At 46.2% G+C, this 16040-nt stretch overlaps 1 protein-coding gene across 10 annotated transcripts in view; it reads right to left on the bottom strand.

The window, feature by feature from the left end:
• Nucleotides 1-118: 118 nt before the first annotated feature.
• The window catches only part of LOC108110716 (protein turtle), a 38091-nt gene continuing 22169 nt past the window's right edge, over nt 119-16040 (bottom strand). For 3 of the 10 annotated variants that reach the window (XM_017219869.2, XM_017219861.2, XM_017219863.2), the window contains 6 exons: nt 14131-14401; nt 13163-14026; nt 12751-12834; nt 7123-7536; nt 3111-3225; nt 119-2430 (listed from right to left, as the gene is read on the bottom strand). In XM_017219869.2, coding sequence (XP_017075358.2) covers nt 705-2430; nt 3111-3225; nt 7123-7536; nt 12751-12834; nt 13163-14026; nt 14131-14401 — 3474 coding nt within the window. In that variant the 3' untranslated portion in view covers nt 119-704. Of the gene's footprint in view, nt 2431-2848; nt 2920-3110; nt 3243-7122; nt 7537-9553; nt 9684-12750; nt 12835-13162; nt 14027-14130; nt 14402-16040 lie in introns of those variants that run through there. The other 7 variants (XM_017219864.2, XM_017219865.2, XM_017219862.2 and 4 more) reach the window with 7 other exon arrangements.

Below are 16040 nucleotides of genomic sequence, written 5' to 3'. Positions count from 1 at the left end.
CGTTCCTCGTTTCTCGATCATCTCCGCTCTAGTTGTTAACAACTAAATGCTTAACAGCTAGCATATTCCGTATTAATTTAGTTTAGTGGTAATGTAACATAATTTAGGCTTACGCTCGTGGATTGTTAATTAATGTTTAATGCTCAATGTTTAACATATCTCGATCTGTGTTACGTTAAGTATCAATATCTAAACACTCGTACTCGTACTCGTAAATAATAGTTAATTGTAATTGTAATTTGTTCTTTGTTCTTTGTTCTCTGCACATGGCGCCAAACAACGTTTGCTCCATTCACTTGCTTTAAATGTCAATTTTACGTTTATCGATTTCTGTAATAATATGTCGCTATAATTGCTATAGTTGTTAAATATTATCTTAAACTTCGTCCGATATATTTACACAGCTTCCTTCTTCTCTGTTAAATCTACTAATTGTTTCTGGCTTCTAAGTGATTTTTTATCTTTTTCTGGGTGTGAGTTTGCAGGGGGCCAAACTTTTAAAGTTCATCTCTGAATTAGGGGCCTGATCCAGTATCATATCGCGTCTGATTGCCTCGGAATCGCTGCTGTCCAACTTAGTCGGCACATATATCTACGATGGTGTCTCTCTATGAATCTGGCTCTTTCTGGGCGTGAGTGTGTGGTGTGTGGCTGGGCAGTGGGCTGTGGGTTGTGGGTGTGGCTCAATTAAATGGTTCGCTGGCTCAGCAAACGCTCTCCATTTGCTGCATCGCTTGGCGTTTGCGGTAGGCGTAGAACTCCTCCCTCATGGCTTGAAGCCTGACCTCGACGTTGTCGTAGCGCGGCAGATGAAGCGGAAGAGATCGTGGCTTCCTGCTCCCTGCGCCGTAGGGGGCGTGGCTGTGCAGCAGACTCCCACTCAAGGGACCCAGCGTGTGATGATGATAGGGATGCGTGTCTATGTGCAGGTTGAGATCTTCGCGCAGCATGCTGGATGCACTGGGTGTTGGCGTGGCCGGGTCGAATTCGTAGTGCCCGTCCACGCTGCCCACGTCCACGGGACAGGACTTCGGTAGATTACTATCCGTCGCCGCGTTCAGTCTTGAGATCATCTCCAGCCAATGGGCCATGGTATATGGCGGCGTTGTGGCTCTGGGGTACGAGTAGGAGCCATGTGGCGTCTGTCCCTGGGCCTGTTGTCCTCCAAAGTACCCTGAATGCTTCGGAGGCGATGGTGGTGCTCTGTAGGGCGGCAGGAGTCTCCATTCGCTGGTGCTCCCCGGATGATTGGAGGTGTTCTTCGAACCGAATCCACTCGAACTGGATCGGGATTCCGGAGAGGCCTCCAAGCCACCTGGGTTCATGGAGTTGCGCAGGTTGAGGTTCAGTTGGGGCAAAGGGGAGAGCATCTCGTGCTGCTGCTGCCGATTGCTGAAGAGCCTCGAATGATGACGTGGATACCAGCGAGTTCGTGGGCGATAGCTGGCCTGCGATTGGTAGTAGCTTCTCCACGAAGGAGGCGATGGCAGCTGGAGGGGAACAAAGTGATCTTCCAGGGGATGTTGCTTTTGCTGCTGCTGCTGCCGGCGACTCTCCTCTTGGATGGTTCTCAGGGAAGGCAGCTCCTGGGAGTAGTACCTGTACCTACTACTCAGGTTGTGTGATGATCTCTCAGCGGAGTTCGGAGGATACACAGTGCTCAGGTCGCTGAAGTGCGTGGGATAGGCTCCGCTTCCGCCGCTGGATAGGAGAAGTTGCTGGTGGTGTGGCTGCAACTGCTGAGGGGAACTGGAGAATATCCTGGAGATCCTCGAGGGAGTGTAAAGCTGCTGTTGCTGACTGAGACTGCCACTGATCGTATTTATGTGCAGGGGTCGGCTTCTATCCGCGTTGCCGTACAAGTTATTGCTGCTGGTGTAGGGACGCAGGACATTCTGGTAGCGGGCTCCACTCACTGCTTCATCGAAATAGGTTTGCGGGTTGGGAACTGCGGACTGCTTTCCTCCGATCTTTAGCAAACCCTGAAGAAAACCCCTCGCCGAATCGGCCGCCGACTGAAGACTCAACTGACTGGAGGAAGCCACCAAGGGACGTCGCCACGAAGCTCGAGCTGTGATGAAGTTTCGACGCGACAGAAATCCTCCATCATCGCTAGAGGATTTCTGGGAAACGTTGCTGTTCCTCCGCTCGAAGAGCCCACCATCCACCACATCCACATTGGCCGATTCCAGGGTCTGTTGCGAGTAACCCAGTTTCGAGACCCCCTCCACATCCAAAACAAAGCGTCCGTCGAGGCTTCGTTGGATGCGGCTTACGGAACGCCTTTTTCCTGCGCCGTCCTCATCGCCATCCTCGAGATTTGGTGAACTGTAGATGGAGTGGCAGTTGGTGCAGCGATCAGGTGGCCAGATCCAGTGGAGTATGGCAATGAGAATGGCGGTTAGACTTGATATTCGGGTTTGTTTGTACCTGCAGGAGGGGGAAAAATTTTAATATGTAAATATTTTATAAAAAAAAGTTCAATTAAAATGCAATCAAACAGTAAATATTTAAAAATGATAGGAAATGGAAAAAAACAAGAAAGACCGAAATGCCCAAGGAATCTCTGGTTTGGAAACACTTTTAAAAGGTGTCTAAAAGTATGCTATAACTTTTAAGGCATACTTTAAGATACGTTTCAAAGTTACTACAACCTTCCAGAGATTCCGTAGTGCTTTCAAGGTTTAAACCTCTTCTGAGGGTAACAATTATAATCCCTTGATTCATGCTTATCAGAACGAAAGGTTGGAAAACTAAACTCAAAGTAAAAGCCAAGAAAATCACTTAACGGAAGCCAACGCAACGAAAGAGAGAAAACTTTGATTAAGTTTGAGAACAGTTTGCTTACGATTTTGATTATGACAGGATGGACCTGGAACTATAAAAACGCTTTCATAATCACGGTAATGTTCAGTATTGCTATGGAGCGATAGTAGATCGGTGGAACGTGCATGGCGGATGCCAATCAGAGTGAAATGGGTAGACAGATAGATGACAACGTTACAGATACGGATTCAGATACAGATTCAGATTCAGATGGGGTTGGCAGTTGGTAGTTGGGCGGGTAGAATTTAGAGTTAGATTATATGGAGCCAGGAGGGGATACTCACTTTTTTAAAGGCACTTGACCAGAGGAAATTGAGCCCGTACTGCGATTGTGCAAATGATGATTATTGGCGGCAATGTTACGAGCGTCCGTTATCCTGCAAGCTACCAAGTTGAACTCTGCAAACGTATAATTTCTAAAATTAATTTGGCGTGCAGCGTGAGCCGTCCTATCCGGTAAATAAAATACCCGTACACCGTACGTATAGCTACCAAGCACACACACTCTATATACACACACGTTCACGGCTATATATATATGTTTATGCATATGCATGTCTACTACAGTGCTCTCTACATATAGACGTATATAAATGCGATTAGGCTCTTTCGGAATTCTGCTTAATTCGAGGACAAACTGGCATAACGCGGATGCTTGTTGATTTTTGCGAGGACGTGGCGGAATCAAAGTCCTAGGCACAGCGAGAAAGGTTTTTGATTAAAATATCACTTTGATTATGAAACCAATTAAGCAAGTGTCTAAATATAGGCAGGGGAACAAAATTTAAAGATTAATTTAGTTTAAATTTTAAGTGGGTAAATTTTAGGCTTGGCTAAACCCTTTCTCGCTGTGCACCTGGCCACGTCGATTATGCCAATTTGCATGCCAGCATCGTCAGATTACACACTCCTGTTGTTTCAGCTGTCGCCGCTAATAAGTTTAGATTGTTTAAATTTTAGTAGTTACTAGGCTATTACTAGAGGACACTAAACAGTTGCCAGTTAGCAGATAACAGTTACCATTTACCAGTTAGCAGTTAGATGACTACGACTAAACTATGTTGTTAGCTAGTTTCGGTTGATTGGGGTTGCAATTACATGTGGAGCAAGGAGGAGGCGCCAATTAGTGAACCAGTGGGCTAATTTGGCGGAGTTTGGGTAATTGAACGGCGACTACGGGGTCGTGGAATAACAATGCCAGCTAAATCGAAACTTAATGCTCCTCCGGCCAGTTGCTATTGACGGTTAACGGTTGACGGTTGACGTTGGCGTTGACAAACTAGTTCGCCGAAGGGGAACCCACATATATACGGCTACATGCGAAAACTTGGTACACACACTATACACACTATACGCACTATATACCATATAGCATATACAGACGCTCCGAGGTGCATGTATAGACAGCCGTGTGCTCTTCGCAGTATTTTATTTAGGATCTGGCTTCGAATGGTTGGAAAAACAATGACACGTGAAATGGCTTTTAAATGGTCAAGTTACGAATTGTGCCAACGGAAAAGAGAGACATAAGAACTGAAGGTAAATGCAAATCGAAAACCAAACAAGGCTGATTATATGGGGATTATGGGGATGCAAAACAAACTGAGCAGAAGCGACAAAACTGTTGCCAAAGAACAAGTGATTCGCACAATAAACTAAAAGTGTTCAGAAGTATAGTTTTTGTTTCGCCTTTCGGTCATGTTTTGTTTGGCTGTGCTTGTGTTTTTGGGTAATTATGAGATCTGTGAGGTCTGGCATGTGTGGAATGTGTGGGGTGCTTGAGATATATATTCGAGAGAGTGCGGCTGCGGCGGGGAGTATCTGATCGAGCGAGCAGTAGCTGCCCGGGAAGAGAGCCACTGACAACTTATGACCGACGGATTGCGGACTGTTAGTGGAATGCAGATGCTTAATCGATGGAACACAGACGAGTGGTTGGTTGTGGTGATGTCAGTGTTGGTTAGTTGGTTGTTGGTTGTTGGTTCTTGGTTGGTTGGTTGGTTGGTGGGGTGGTGGGAACTCGTCTGAAAATAACCTTTAGTTGTTGTCAGTACTCAGGATCTGTGGCACACGACATCGACTTAAAATGATTGCAAAAACTTACCCTTGCTCGCATCGATGTTGGGGTTTTAGGGGGTCTTACTATACGCATTACTCATATTTTGGGATGCTCGGTCGCTCCACCCGTTGACTGCCCAACTCGGACTTCAACCGAGATAGATTGGATACGAGATGGCATCCGTGTGGAGTCCCGGAAGTTGGGCGGACAAGGGCGGGGCACTCCGACTGCAATGCACCGGATAAAACCGATCAATTGACGACGCGATCATTTTATGCTTCGGATTCGGTTTTCTAGATTCGAATGCTCTATCGACTTGGTTTGTGGGCCTTATTTTACCATCTTTGTGCGTGAATTGTTTACAAAAAACGTCTGCCCAGTATTGCGCTATATAAATGGTCATTCGCCATGTATATAGATGTTCGTATCTGTGGTCTCATCTGCGGTTGAAATACCTTTATCTGTCATGAACTCAGCCCTGGGCAGAAACAACGACGATTTGGCCAAGAACATGCTTGTCAATGGTATGGAGATAAAGGTATTTCTCTCATCAGCCTTATCAGCTTGTCACATTTAAGTCATTAGCGGTTTACGTTAATCTATCGCAATGTGCTTACCACAGCAGCAAAAAAACAAAAAAAAAAAAAAGTTATTGAGAACAATGTGTTCTGTATAGAATACTCGTACAATGTGTGTGTACTTCATATTTCACAGTTAATGGGCTGCATTGATTTAAAAATTCGCAATTTCCCTGCTCTTTGTTTATTTTTTCTGTGTTGTGTAAGTGTGTGGGGGAGGGGGCTCGAAAGAATACATAAATAATTGATTTAAACAACGCAACATTAATTAATCCACTTAAAATACAGTTTAAAGCAAAAACCATAACAAAAGGCAGAGGCAGAGGTTCGATATGGTCGGTTTTGTTCGGTCAGGTTGGGTTTCGGTCCGGGTTTGATTCGATTCGATTGCATTAAAGCCAGCGGGCGTCAAATAATGGATGTCCTGGATGTCCTGGCTGTACTGGTCCTCTGGCCCTGGCATTTTCAATTTCCGCTCAACTTCGGCCGGTTTTTCATACTGGTTTCGAAAGTCGAAAGGAGTTTCCCCGGGGGCGGGCGGGGACAGGCACAAATGGAGCTTAATCGATTGCTTTTGGCATCTTGGCTTAATGCTTAACTAAAGTGGCAACAACTAGTAATATGTTCATGCGTTGAATTCGAAAACAAACAGGCTGCAAAGCGCTATGAAGCCAGATTGAGTTTACAAAAAATTATAGGCCCAATGATACGAACAGAAGGCGTAATTAATGGAATGCAAACAAAACTGATAATTTCAGAGGTCTGACTTTCCGATTTTCAACTTAGATCTGGGGAGTCACTTTTGTCTACGGAAGTGGATGTGGGACCAGGGGGGGACGAGCATAGGGACTGGGGGTTCTTAGGCCCCAAAAGAAGAACTCAGGGCTAACGAAATCAGAATCAGAATCCGAAAAGAAGGATAACCAAATAAGGAAAAGCAAACCGAAATCCAATTAGTATGTAAATATATATACAGAGATTTTTAGCAACTTCTGCCAAATTGTAACTCAATTTTACTTGCACAACTACAACGAAAACGTACAAATCATACAGATCTCAGACAGGCATAATTTATGGAGAATTTCATATCAAACGCCTCGACGGCTCAGAATTTTGTCAAATATTTTACTTTGGGCAAACAAACGTTTCAAATGCAAATTCCAATGTGCTGTTGTTGTCGAACAAACCAATCTCTCGGAACTGAAAGGGAAACGGAGGCAGTTTCAAGATTTCCACGGCCAAAGGCAGCAAATGAGGAGAACTTGAACGTAAGGAGAAGCCCAAGCGGAAATCATAAAAGCACGGCAACTAACGGTTATCGGTAATCAGTTAAAAGTTATCGATAATTGGGTGGCCTTTGCCGTCGGAAGCTCGACATGTACAAATAATTAGAGGCTTCTTAAGTACGTTAGTTAGTTGGTAAGTTAGTTTCTCCTTCTCGGGGGTTAATCATAATTAATACGGTTATGGTTTCGGGTTCGCCAACAACAAGAACATTGTCATCGACTATTACGATTACTGTTACGATTATTTAGAGATTAGTATCGAACGGATCATCGCTCAGCATTATCATCAGCATTAGCATTGTGGCATTATCATTTTGTGATTGTCATCAAAAACCATTTCAAGTGTGTGTGTTAGCTTTAGCCTCAGTGTTACCTTTTTCCTGTTTTCGTCGTTTACGTTTATTGCAAATTTTTACGGCACAAACCGATAAAATGATCGCAACAATAAAAAACAGGATGCCCCCAACGACGCCGGCGGTAATCGCCTTGTGCTTGACACGTGCCGGCACAGGGAACTTCACCTCGTCGCTGGACTCGTACGACTTCTCCGAGTTGGCCAGCACCCGGAAGTAGTAGGTCCTTCCTCCCACCAGGTTCTTCACCAGATACTGCGTCTCCTCCGGCCGGATTTGCCCCCGGTTGAGGGTCTTCCACTGTGCGTCCGTCCGGTACTTGATGGTGTAGAACTTGACGATGTGCGCCCGTTCCAGCGGCGACTGCCACGTGATGAGGAATCCGTTCGACACCTCCGTCACGGACACATTCCGGGGTGGTCCAGGCTTGGGACCTGTGATTTTCGGGGAGTGAGAAGAAGGGGAAAGAGGGAGAAAAGATCGATTAGTATGTACACAAAATGGGCTGAGTAAGGGAACACGGGTTTTTGTCCTGCCTTGTTTTCCAGTCAGCAATTTAAACCCGTCGCTAGCCAATTTCAATTGCCAGCAACGTACAAAGGTGAAATCCGACATCGAAATATGCGTACACTGAGAACAATTGGGGGGTCTTTAAGCCCAGAACAATCCCCCATTATTACATTTTCATAAATCATTGAGTTTCTATTATTTTGAGTCTCCCCTTTTTCGAACCCTTATTGTTTTCAGTGTACGCTGGCTAAATGGTTTGCATTATTTTTGATTTATTTGCATTTCATTTTATGCCTTGTTTATTTGCGCGAGGGATTTTCCACTGGCCTTTTATTACCTTTTGTCGTCGACCTTCTTCCCTTTCCCGTCGAAAGGTTTCCCCACTTCAAATTTGATTGTATTTGCCAATAAAAGGTTTAACGAAAATGCCCAACAAAGAAATTAAACGAAATGAATCATATTTATCAAGGACCAGGAGGCATTTCCCAGTGTAAGCTGCGCCCTCCTTTGTTTTAGGTGATTTTATTTATTTCACTTTTCTGCTACGCTTAAAAGCTTTATGAGAATTCCATTTGGCTTTTTGCAACTCTTTGCAACCTTTTCCTTTTTTGCACCATGCATTTATTCATGACAACGGCTCCTGGATGTGGGGGATTGACAAAAACACATTTTAATTAGCATACACACATAAAACTTTCCATTTCCATTTCCATTTCGTATTTCGCAATTCGCATTTGAATACTTGGGTCCCCATCCCTCAACTTCCTTTCGGGGCCGCAAATGGAAAGGGGGCGCAAAAAAGGACTTCACAAGGACACTCCTGAGTGTATGCAAACGAATTATAGGCATAGATAACCTGAATTCTCGGTACGCTTGTCAGGACAACCTGATTGGAGAACTCCTGCCCGATGCAATTAACTGCCGTTCTCCATGGGATTTCGGGCCCTGTGCTCGGATTCGGCTTGTCGCACATGCAAATGCAAATTAAAACTGCTTGGAGAAATACACAATATGTCATGTAAATGGCGCCCAATTCGTAGCTCCCAATGGCGCTTATGAAATTTTGAACAGCGTAAAACGATGTATGTGCGATGTAACGTTGTGGCACACAACACACTGAGATGAGCTGACGGTGCGAATGTGAGGATATTTGGGTTCTTCGGGGGGACTTCCCATTTCCCATCTACCATTTCCCGCTTCCCACTTCCCATTACCCATTTACCATACCCACGTGCGGCAATAAGTGCAAGCCATTTATTATGACGATGGCGCTAACGAAAAATGCCACGCTCATTATGTATGTATGTATGTTAATTAAAAATGCTTTTAAAGAGCCCTCGCGGGATTTGAAAGCGCATACTCGGCGCATATATCAAAAGTTGATTATGCGAATGGGGCAGAAATGAGCAAGAGCGGCGGCAGTGGCAACCCTTTAATTCTCGGCCGGCATAAAAAATGTGCGCAGATTTGACATAACATAAACGAGACAAGTGACAAACATAAAAAGCAAAATGGCCCGGGAAAAGCGGCTGGGAAAAAGGCCTAAATGAGATGGGTAGACACGGACAGGCGGACGGACGGATGGACTGTAAAAATGTCAAGGGTAGAGTCGGGGTACAAAAAGGCACGAGGCGCCGTCCCACGGTTAAATGTTATTTATGACTGCAGCTGTGGGGATCCAGGGGAAAGGTTCGGGGAAGTGGGGAAGGTGGGTTCGGGGTGACCCGCAGTAAATCTGCAGTTTGCTTGCAGGAATTACTAGCTGTTTCACAAGACAGAGACATTACTTAACCGCCACTTGAAAGCGAAAAAAAACGGGGGCGGGTAAATAATGCAAGGCAGGACTTGTAAAGGTTGTTCAGTTAAGTTCAAATGTGGGAAAGGTTATTCTGAATTGTTTGTAATAATAAAAATAATATTTAATGCATATTGAAACTTAACTGAACACCCTGGTAATGTAGTGTGTAGTGATGTTCGATACGAGTACCTTTGACTCTCAATTTGGGCGGCGAGTAAACTAGCTTGCCGCGTGAGTCGGTGTGAAAGTATATATCAAAATAGGCTAAGAGGTCTGCAAATAAATCAGAAACACAAAAACACGAAACACAAAATCAAATCAAATCAAGTCGAGTAAATAATTAAAACTAAAGTGTGCAGAAGGTGGAGGTGCGTGTTTGGAAAATTGAAAGAAAGTGCAATCCAAGTACCGAAAAGAGTGCTAACTACGGGGGTCGCAAGTCTCGAAGGCCAGCGGCCGCTTCCTCGGAGAGGAACTCAATCGCTCGATTAGTTTACCTTGATCGAATGCAAATTCTCTTGTCCCAAGAGCTGGAAAACTGGAAAACTGGAAAACTCGCACGGCAACAAAGACCACGCTGTAATTATGACAGTGAAATGCATTGAATATTCATAAGTGCACATGTGTGGGCTTCGTTTGTAATCAGCCTTGACATGCATTTTCTCTGGTTAGATTTCACTTCTTCTAAGGGGTATGCCAGGTGGGTGAATACTAGGTCGATCGGAAAGATTGGGCAGAGGTCAGTAAATCAATATCCTGTATCTGCTGGATGTTTAATTATTAACCCAAAGGCTGGTCCTAACAAATTCTGTCATTCATTTAAAGCTGTTTGATATTTATATTAACGAGTTTGGAATCTTTAGGGTAGTGGGTAGTGTTTTATCACACTGAGTAGGTCAGTATAAGTATAACATCAAGACTACTTAATGCATTATAGGGTATCCCCGTTCGATCTTTAAGTTCTTTAATATTCCGAATGTCAGGCAGAAATATTGCAAATGCTGAAGGAGCGCGTCGCCTGCTGCTCGCATTGTTTTTATTAATTTTTAAGCGCTGCGCCGTATGGATAAAACAGCAGGGAAAGCAGCACGCACCGCCCTGCACCGCCCATTTCAGTTGGCTGGTTGGGCGGATGGGTAGGGGCGGCAGTGAGAGTGCTGAGCGGTGAATGTGAGCAAATGCCAGCGTCAGGGGGTCTACATGGCGTATGAAAATTGCTTGACATAAACAAATGCGGCACGGACACACACACACACACACAGATGCACTACTGGGTGGTGGCAAGTGGGTGGTGGGTGGTAGGTGGTGGGTGTTTTCGCAGTGGCAAATGGTTTACCGTTGATGTTTTATGCAGGATTTAAAAAAGGAAATATTATAAGGAAAATAAAGCAGCGACCGAGGAGCACAAACGAAAATAAAAGCCAAAGGAAATACAATTTCTGCGAGGCGTTTGCTTTAGCTGCTGTTGTTGTTTTAGTTACTGTTCTCGTTGTTGTTGTTTCTGGGCTGCTGAGGATGAAATGAGGAGGTGGGCAGTGGGCGTTGGGCGGTGAGTGGTGGTGTCTGTGGGTGGATGGGCGGTGGCATTGGATGGTTCTTGTCGGGAGGTGTTTCGTTACAAGCGCCAAAAAAAGGTACACACGTACACGAAATCCAGGGTTGCATTACACAACACGGCGCACATTTGCCGCCAGAGTTGCCGCCTTTTTGTTTTTCGTTGCCAGTGTTTCGTCCTTGTTGCTGTTGCTGTTGTTCTTGTTGTTGTTATTTGATATTTTGTAGCGTTTTTCCTTATTTTTTAACCTACGCGTGCGCCAACACGTATACGCACCGTGCTACACGCCACACAAACATACACACACACACACAAACACACACATACTAATGCAAGTAAATTAAATACGCTAAATGGGGGAAAACATTTATTTGTGTGTGTGTGTGTATGTGTGTGTTTGGGGGTGGGGGCTTACATACACATATATACACAAGAAGGTAGAGGGGGAGGGGAAACTACACAACGAGCAAGGGGGCCCGAAAGAGACAGAGAGCAGGGATAAAATTAACTATTATCGCAAAGCGGTTGGAAAAACACGCGGCAACGTCGACAAAGGCATTCAAATTGCCGCACCTACGGCGCCCCGCAAAGGGGGGGAAGGATCTAGAGGGGGCGTGGCGGGCGTGCTTGTTAAATGTGCCTCGGCATTTGGTAATATGGTTGTTTAAATTACGTTTTTTGGAGCTGGGGCATGGGGCATGGGCGTTGTCATATCGACCGCACACAACCTGCAAGACACGGACCAAAAAAAAAAAAATAAAAAACAGGAACAGAGGGGGCTGAGGCGGCAGCGGCAGCGGCACAGTTGTAAAAACAGTTCAATTAATTTAAATAATTAAATGTGGGGCCGAACTGTTTTAATTACGCACACACGCGAACGCAGATCAGGGCAGATAGTCCTGTGCGTGAGAGCCAGAAATGTAATATTCGGATCCAGGCCAAAAGGACCGGGGAGCCCAGAATCCGCAGCACATGTGGCAAATTATGCCCCGTGGGAAACGGCGCGAGTTTCGGGGCGTGCTTTGGCAGCCAATAAACGGGGAGCCTTGTATAATTGGTTTGAATATTTAATTGTTGCTTCTTTTTTCGTACTTTCGTAGCTGGCCCCAAAAGCCAAAATGAATATTGAATTCATCGGGGAGAATGGGATATTGCTTTGCGGCCGCCACAAGAGGAGCATATGGTGAAGGCCCACCAGTCGGCTGGAAAATTGGTTGAGGATTGGTTAAGAATTCAGGCACTCCAAGAACTTGATGAAGTATTGAAAAATAAATGTTGATATTTACAGTTTGGGTTCGGGATACATTCAAGCCTCATGCAATCTGGGGAATGGAGTGGAGAAACTAACCAGCAGGGGTTGTAATGTGCTTTCGATAGAGAGCCAATGGTTTCTAAAAGCTCTAAATGGTCCTCTTTATCTTCTTTTTGAAATCGTTTGCTTTGAGATCTGGTAATTGAGGGAACTACAACAGGAGGAGCTACACAATCATGCATTGGAATATTAACATTTGTCTAACCCCCTTTAAAGTTGATTCTTTTAGGTGTATATACATAACTCAATCGAAGGTTAGGTAATAAGAAGAGCGAAGAATGCTGACGCAACAACTGGGGTACAAGAACCGCCTTAAACCATTAAAATAAGACACAGATTTGATCCTTGTACGCTGGTGGCTGCGAGTGCGGTTCAGTTTAGCTGACTGGCTGACGGTCTATATCCGATTCTTATATACAACTACGCATTCTAGGGAGTTACGGTTGGGTTGTATTTTGGGATTGTTCTCTTACCAGCTTCGTCTGGCATTAGCTGAAAGAATGAGTCGGGCGGTTGTGTTGCAGCCTTGACATTACGTGGCGCTGCCGGAGCGTCTTCTATTGAACCCGAATTTTCCGTGGTTCCCAGGAAAAATTCGTGGTCGCGGTTTGGCATTTGACAGTTTGCATTTGATTGCGCGCATGATTAGTATGAGAAAGTTAGATCGAGTAGCGGTTTTGTTTCGATGGAGGTCGGTGAGGAAAAGAGAAGAAAACGAGAGAAAAACAAGAGCGTTATGTTAGAGCCAATCCAGATTCAGTTTGTGCATAGGTTTTTCATGAGATTATGTGCAGGATATGCCGGGGAGCGACTGCAGCAAGAACCCAAAAGAGAAGGAGCAAGCGAACGAAAGACGGATAAGCGGAGAGGATCCAGAGGACTTACCCAGCGTGCGAACGGTCATCACTTTGCTCATCATCCCGTCGCCGAGGACGTTCCGGCCCACCACCTGGAACTCGTAGGTGGTTCCGGAGGCCAGGCCATTAATGGTCACCTGTGTGCTGCCCGAGGGCGTTACGGAGATAGTTTGCCAGTCGTTGACGCCCGCCTCCCGGAACCAGATCGTGTAGTCCTGCTTGTACTCCGATCCCCCGCTGTATCCCGGCAGCCATTGCAGCGTGATAGAGGACTCGGTGGCCTTGCCCGTAATGTTGTAGGGAGCGTGCGGCTGGGTACCCTCGATCACCAGCTGGGTGACGGCCATCAGGGTGGCCACTTCGTTGGAGACCACACACTGATAGTAACCGAAGTCCTCCCTTCTCAGGTTCTCTATGGTGATATTTCCGCCCGAGATCTTGATGCGATTGCGTTGCGATTCGGCCAACTGTTCTCCCTCCTGCCTTTGCCACTTGATGGTGGGTCGCTCGGTGCCCTCCGCCTCCAAAGCGTCGCAGTGCATCTCCACGCTGTCACCCACCTTGCGCTGGTAAAGCGTCTCCGGCTCGACCGTGAAGGCGGGTGGCTTCCGGACAAGCACATCCATGATTCCGGAGGCTCCAGCCGTTCCCTGTGCATTGTACGGCGTACAGGAGTACTGGCCCTGGTGCTCCTCATTTACGCGTGTGAACAGGAGCGACCCATTGGCCATCACCACGATGTCTTTCATCTGGTAGGGCTCCAGCAGCCGCTTGTCCTTTGTCCAGGTCACGTACTGCAGCTGGGGGCTCGACTTGATGTAGCACTGGACCACGCCGGCGAGCCGGAACGGTAGATATTGCACCGTGGGCGTGAAGGTGACCTTGGCGGGATCTGCAAAATCGGTGAACGAAGGTAGATGTTAATAGTCATTAGAATATTGCAGTAATGTACAGAATAGAATGTCAATTATATGATTATAATAGTGCAATACTAACATTCGACGCTGAGGTAGGCGGAGGCGCTCTGGGGATCACCGATGCCATTGGTCACCTCGCAGAGATACTGGCCCGAGTCGTCCGGCTTGATGGGGTTGATGATGAGCGAGCCGTCTTTGCGGATGGTGACCCGCGTCTCCAGGGCGGCCACTTCCCGGACGGGGGATCCCTCGCGGTACCAGCGCACCGTGACGTTGCCGGGCATGGCCTTAGCCTCGCAGGAGAATATCACTTTTTCGCCCTCGAGCTTCGTTTGGTTGGTCGGAGGCACCTGTTTCGTGGGCGGGAGAGAAGACGAGGAAAAGTATTTTTAGGAAAGGTAGTCCCAGAAGGGGTAACGAACTAAACTTATGACGGTTGACTGTGGACTGTTGACTAATTCAAATCATGAGCCATGGAAGGAACCACCCCTGGTTGGTCCCTTTTGGAGCTGGAGCCTGGAGCTTGACAGCTAATTTTTGGCTGTCGCCGTCATCGATATCCTTTGTGTGCACTCGCTCCCGAGAAATAACATTTCTGCTGTCAAAGCTATGAAATGTGCTCCTCTTTCCCCGCTTTCCCCCTGACATCCCCAGAAGCCCCGCTCCCCTGTCCGCTGCCATTGACAACTTGTCAGTCAAATGTCAGGAGCCAAACATTACGATCCGAACCGAACCGAGCCCAACCCCTTCCTTTGCCCTGGTAATTGCATGAGTGCATTCTGCCCGTTGTGCGGTGCTTGGCTTATTTAATGGGCACATTTGCCGCCGCTCTGCTTTCGGGCAATTTGCTGGCAGACTGTTTCATTTGAATTAGTTTTAGTTATGGCCAAAATTGATGTGGGTTGACTTTGACTGGTGGTGCCCGAAATGGGCTCGTAAATTGAATTGGCTCGATCTGCCTGTTTGGGTTGCTTCGATTTCCCTTGGGTCATCTATAAAATGTCCACTTTGCCTGCGGCCAGATAAATGTTATTGCAATATTTATGCGCAGATTGCTGCAAAACGGTTGAGCAGTAATTGAAGCACGAGGTATGTATGTGCACATCACACCCTGCACACCCCGCACACTCCGCTGTCTCCGCTTTTTGGCCTGAAAAGCCAGCGAAAGGTCAAAGTTCAAGCGCTCCAAGACGCCAGCCATTCGTGCATGTAGGGCGGAAAACCCTAAGCCAGCAAGGATAGACCAAAAAGGCAAGATTGCTTGTGCAGTACAGTGGGGAACAAAAGTCTTAACTTTTACTCACTTAAGAATGTTCTTGAAACTCATTTTTGAATTATATCCTTTCTACGCAAATAAACATAATACCTAAGCACAGGCAGTGAACTGAATAAATATAAGTATTGGATGTTTGGTTACCCATTTGCTATTAAAGCTGATCTTAATAGTAATGGTATAAAAAATACATCTATTGTTAAATTTATATCAAAGTTGGAACATTTGTCTTTTCTGTGTAGGCTTAGCCAACCCCCTTTCCCTCCTCCCCCCTCCCAGTTGCAGCTAACTGTAAATAACCGAAATGCAAATGCATTAGCGGGCGCGCACAAAAGTATGCTATACAGACGACGACGACGGCCATGTTTCCACCCGCACATGCACGAAGGTTTCCCAGAATGGTCGGAAAGTGGGCGGTGGGAGGGGTGGGTGCAAGTAGGGCTTGTGAGCATGCTTGTATGCAGGTTGTAAATAGGGGGATCTGGATCTGCCTGAGTCTAGGCGAATGACCATGTCAAGTGTACCGAGTGCTCCTGTGCTCCTTCTGCTGGTTGTTCTGTTCAGTTCTGTTTAGCTGTTTTGTGGGGGAGGGATACGTCCTTTTTGGCATGTAAATAAGGGCCGGATGGAGGCCGCATGGAGGCACAAAAAGTTTCACGCTTGTTACGGGTTTTTTTCTCTCGTTTTTGGGCTGCTTCCCCTCACCACGGATTCGA

The sequence above is a fragment of the Drosophila eugracilis genome, unplaced genomic scaffold (genome assembly GCF_018153835.1).
Source record: "Drosophila eugracilis isolate 14026-0451.02 unplaced genomic scaffold, ASM1815383v1 contig_2152, whole genome shotgun sequence".
NCBI lineage: Eukaryota > Metazoa > Arthropoda > Insecta > Diptera > Drosophilidae > Drosophila > Drosophila eugracilis.
Note: the sequence above shows the minus strand (reverse complement) of the source record. Positions and strands in the feature narration are given on the sequence as shown.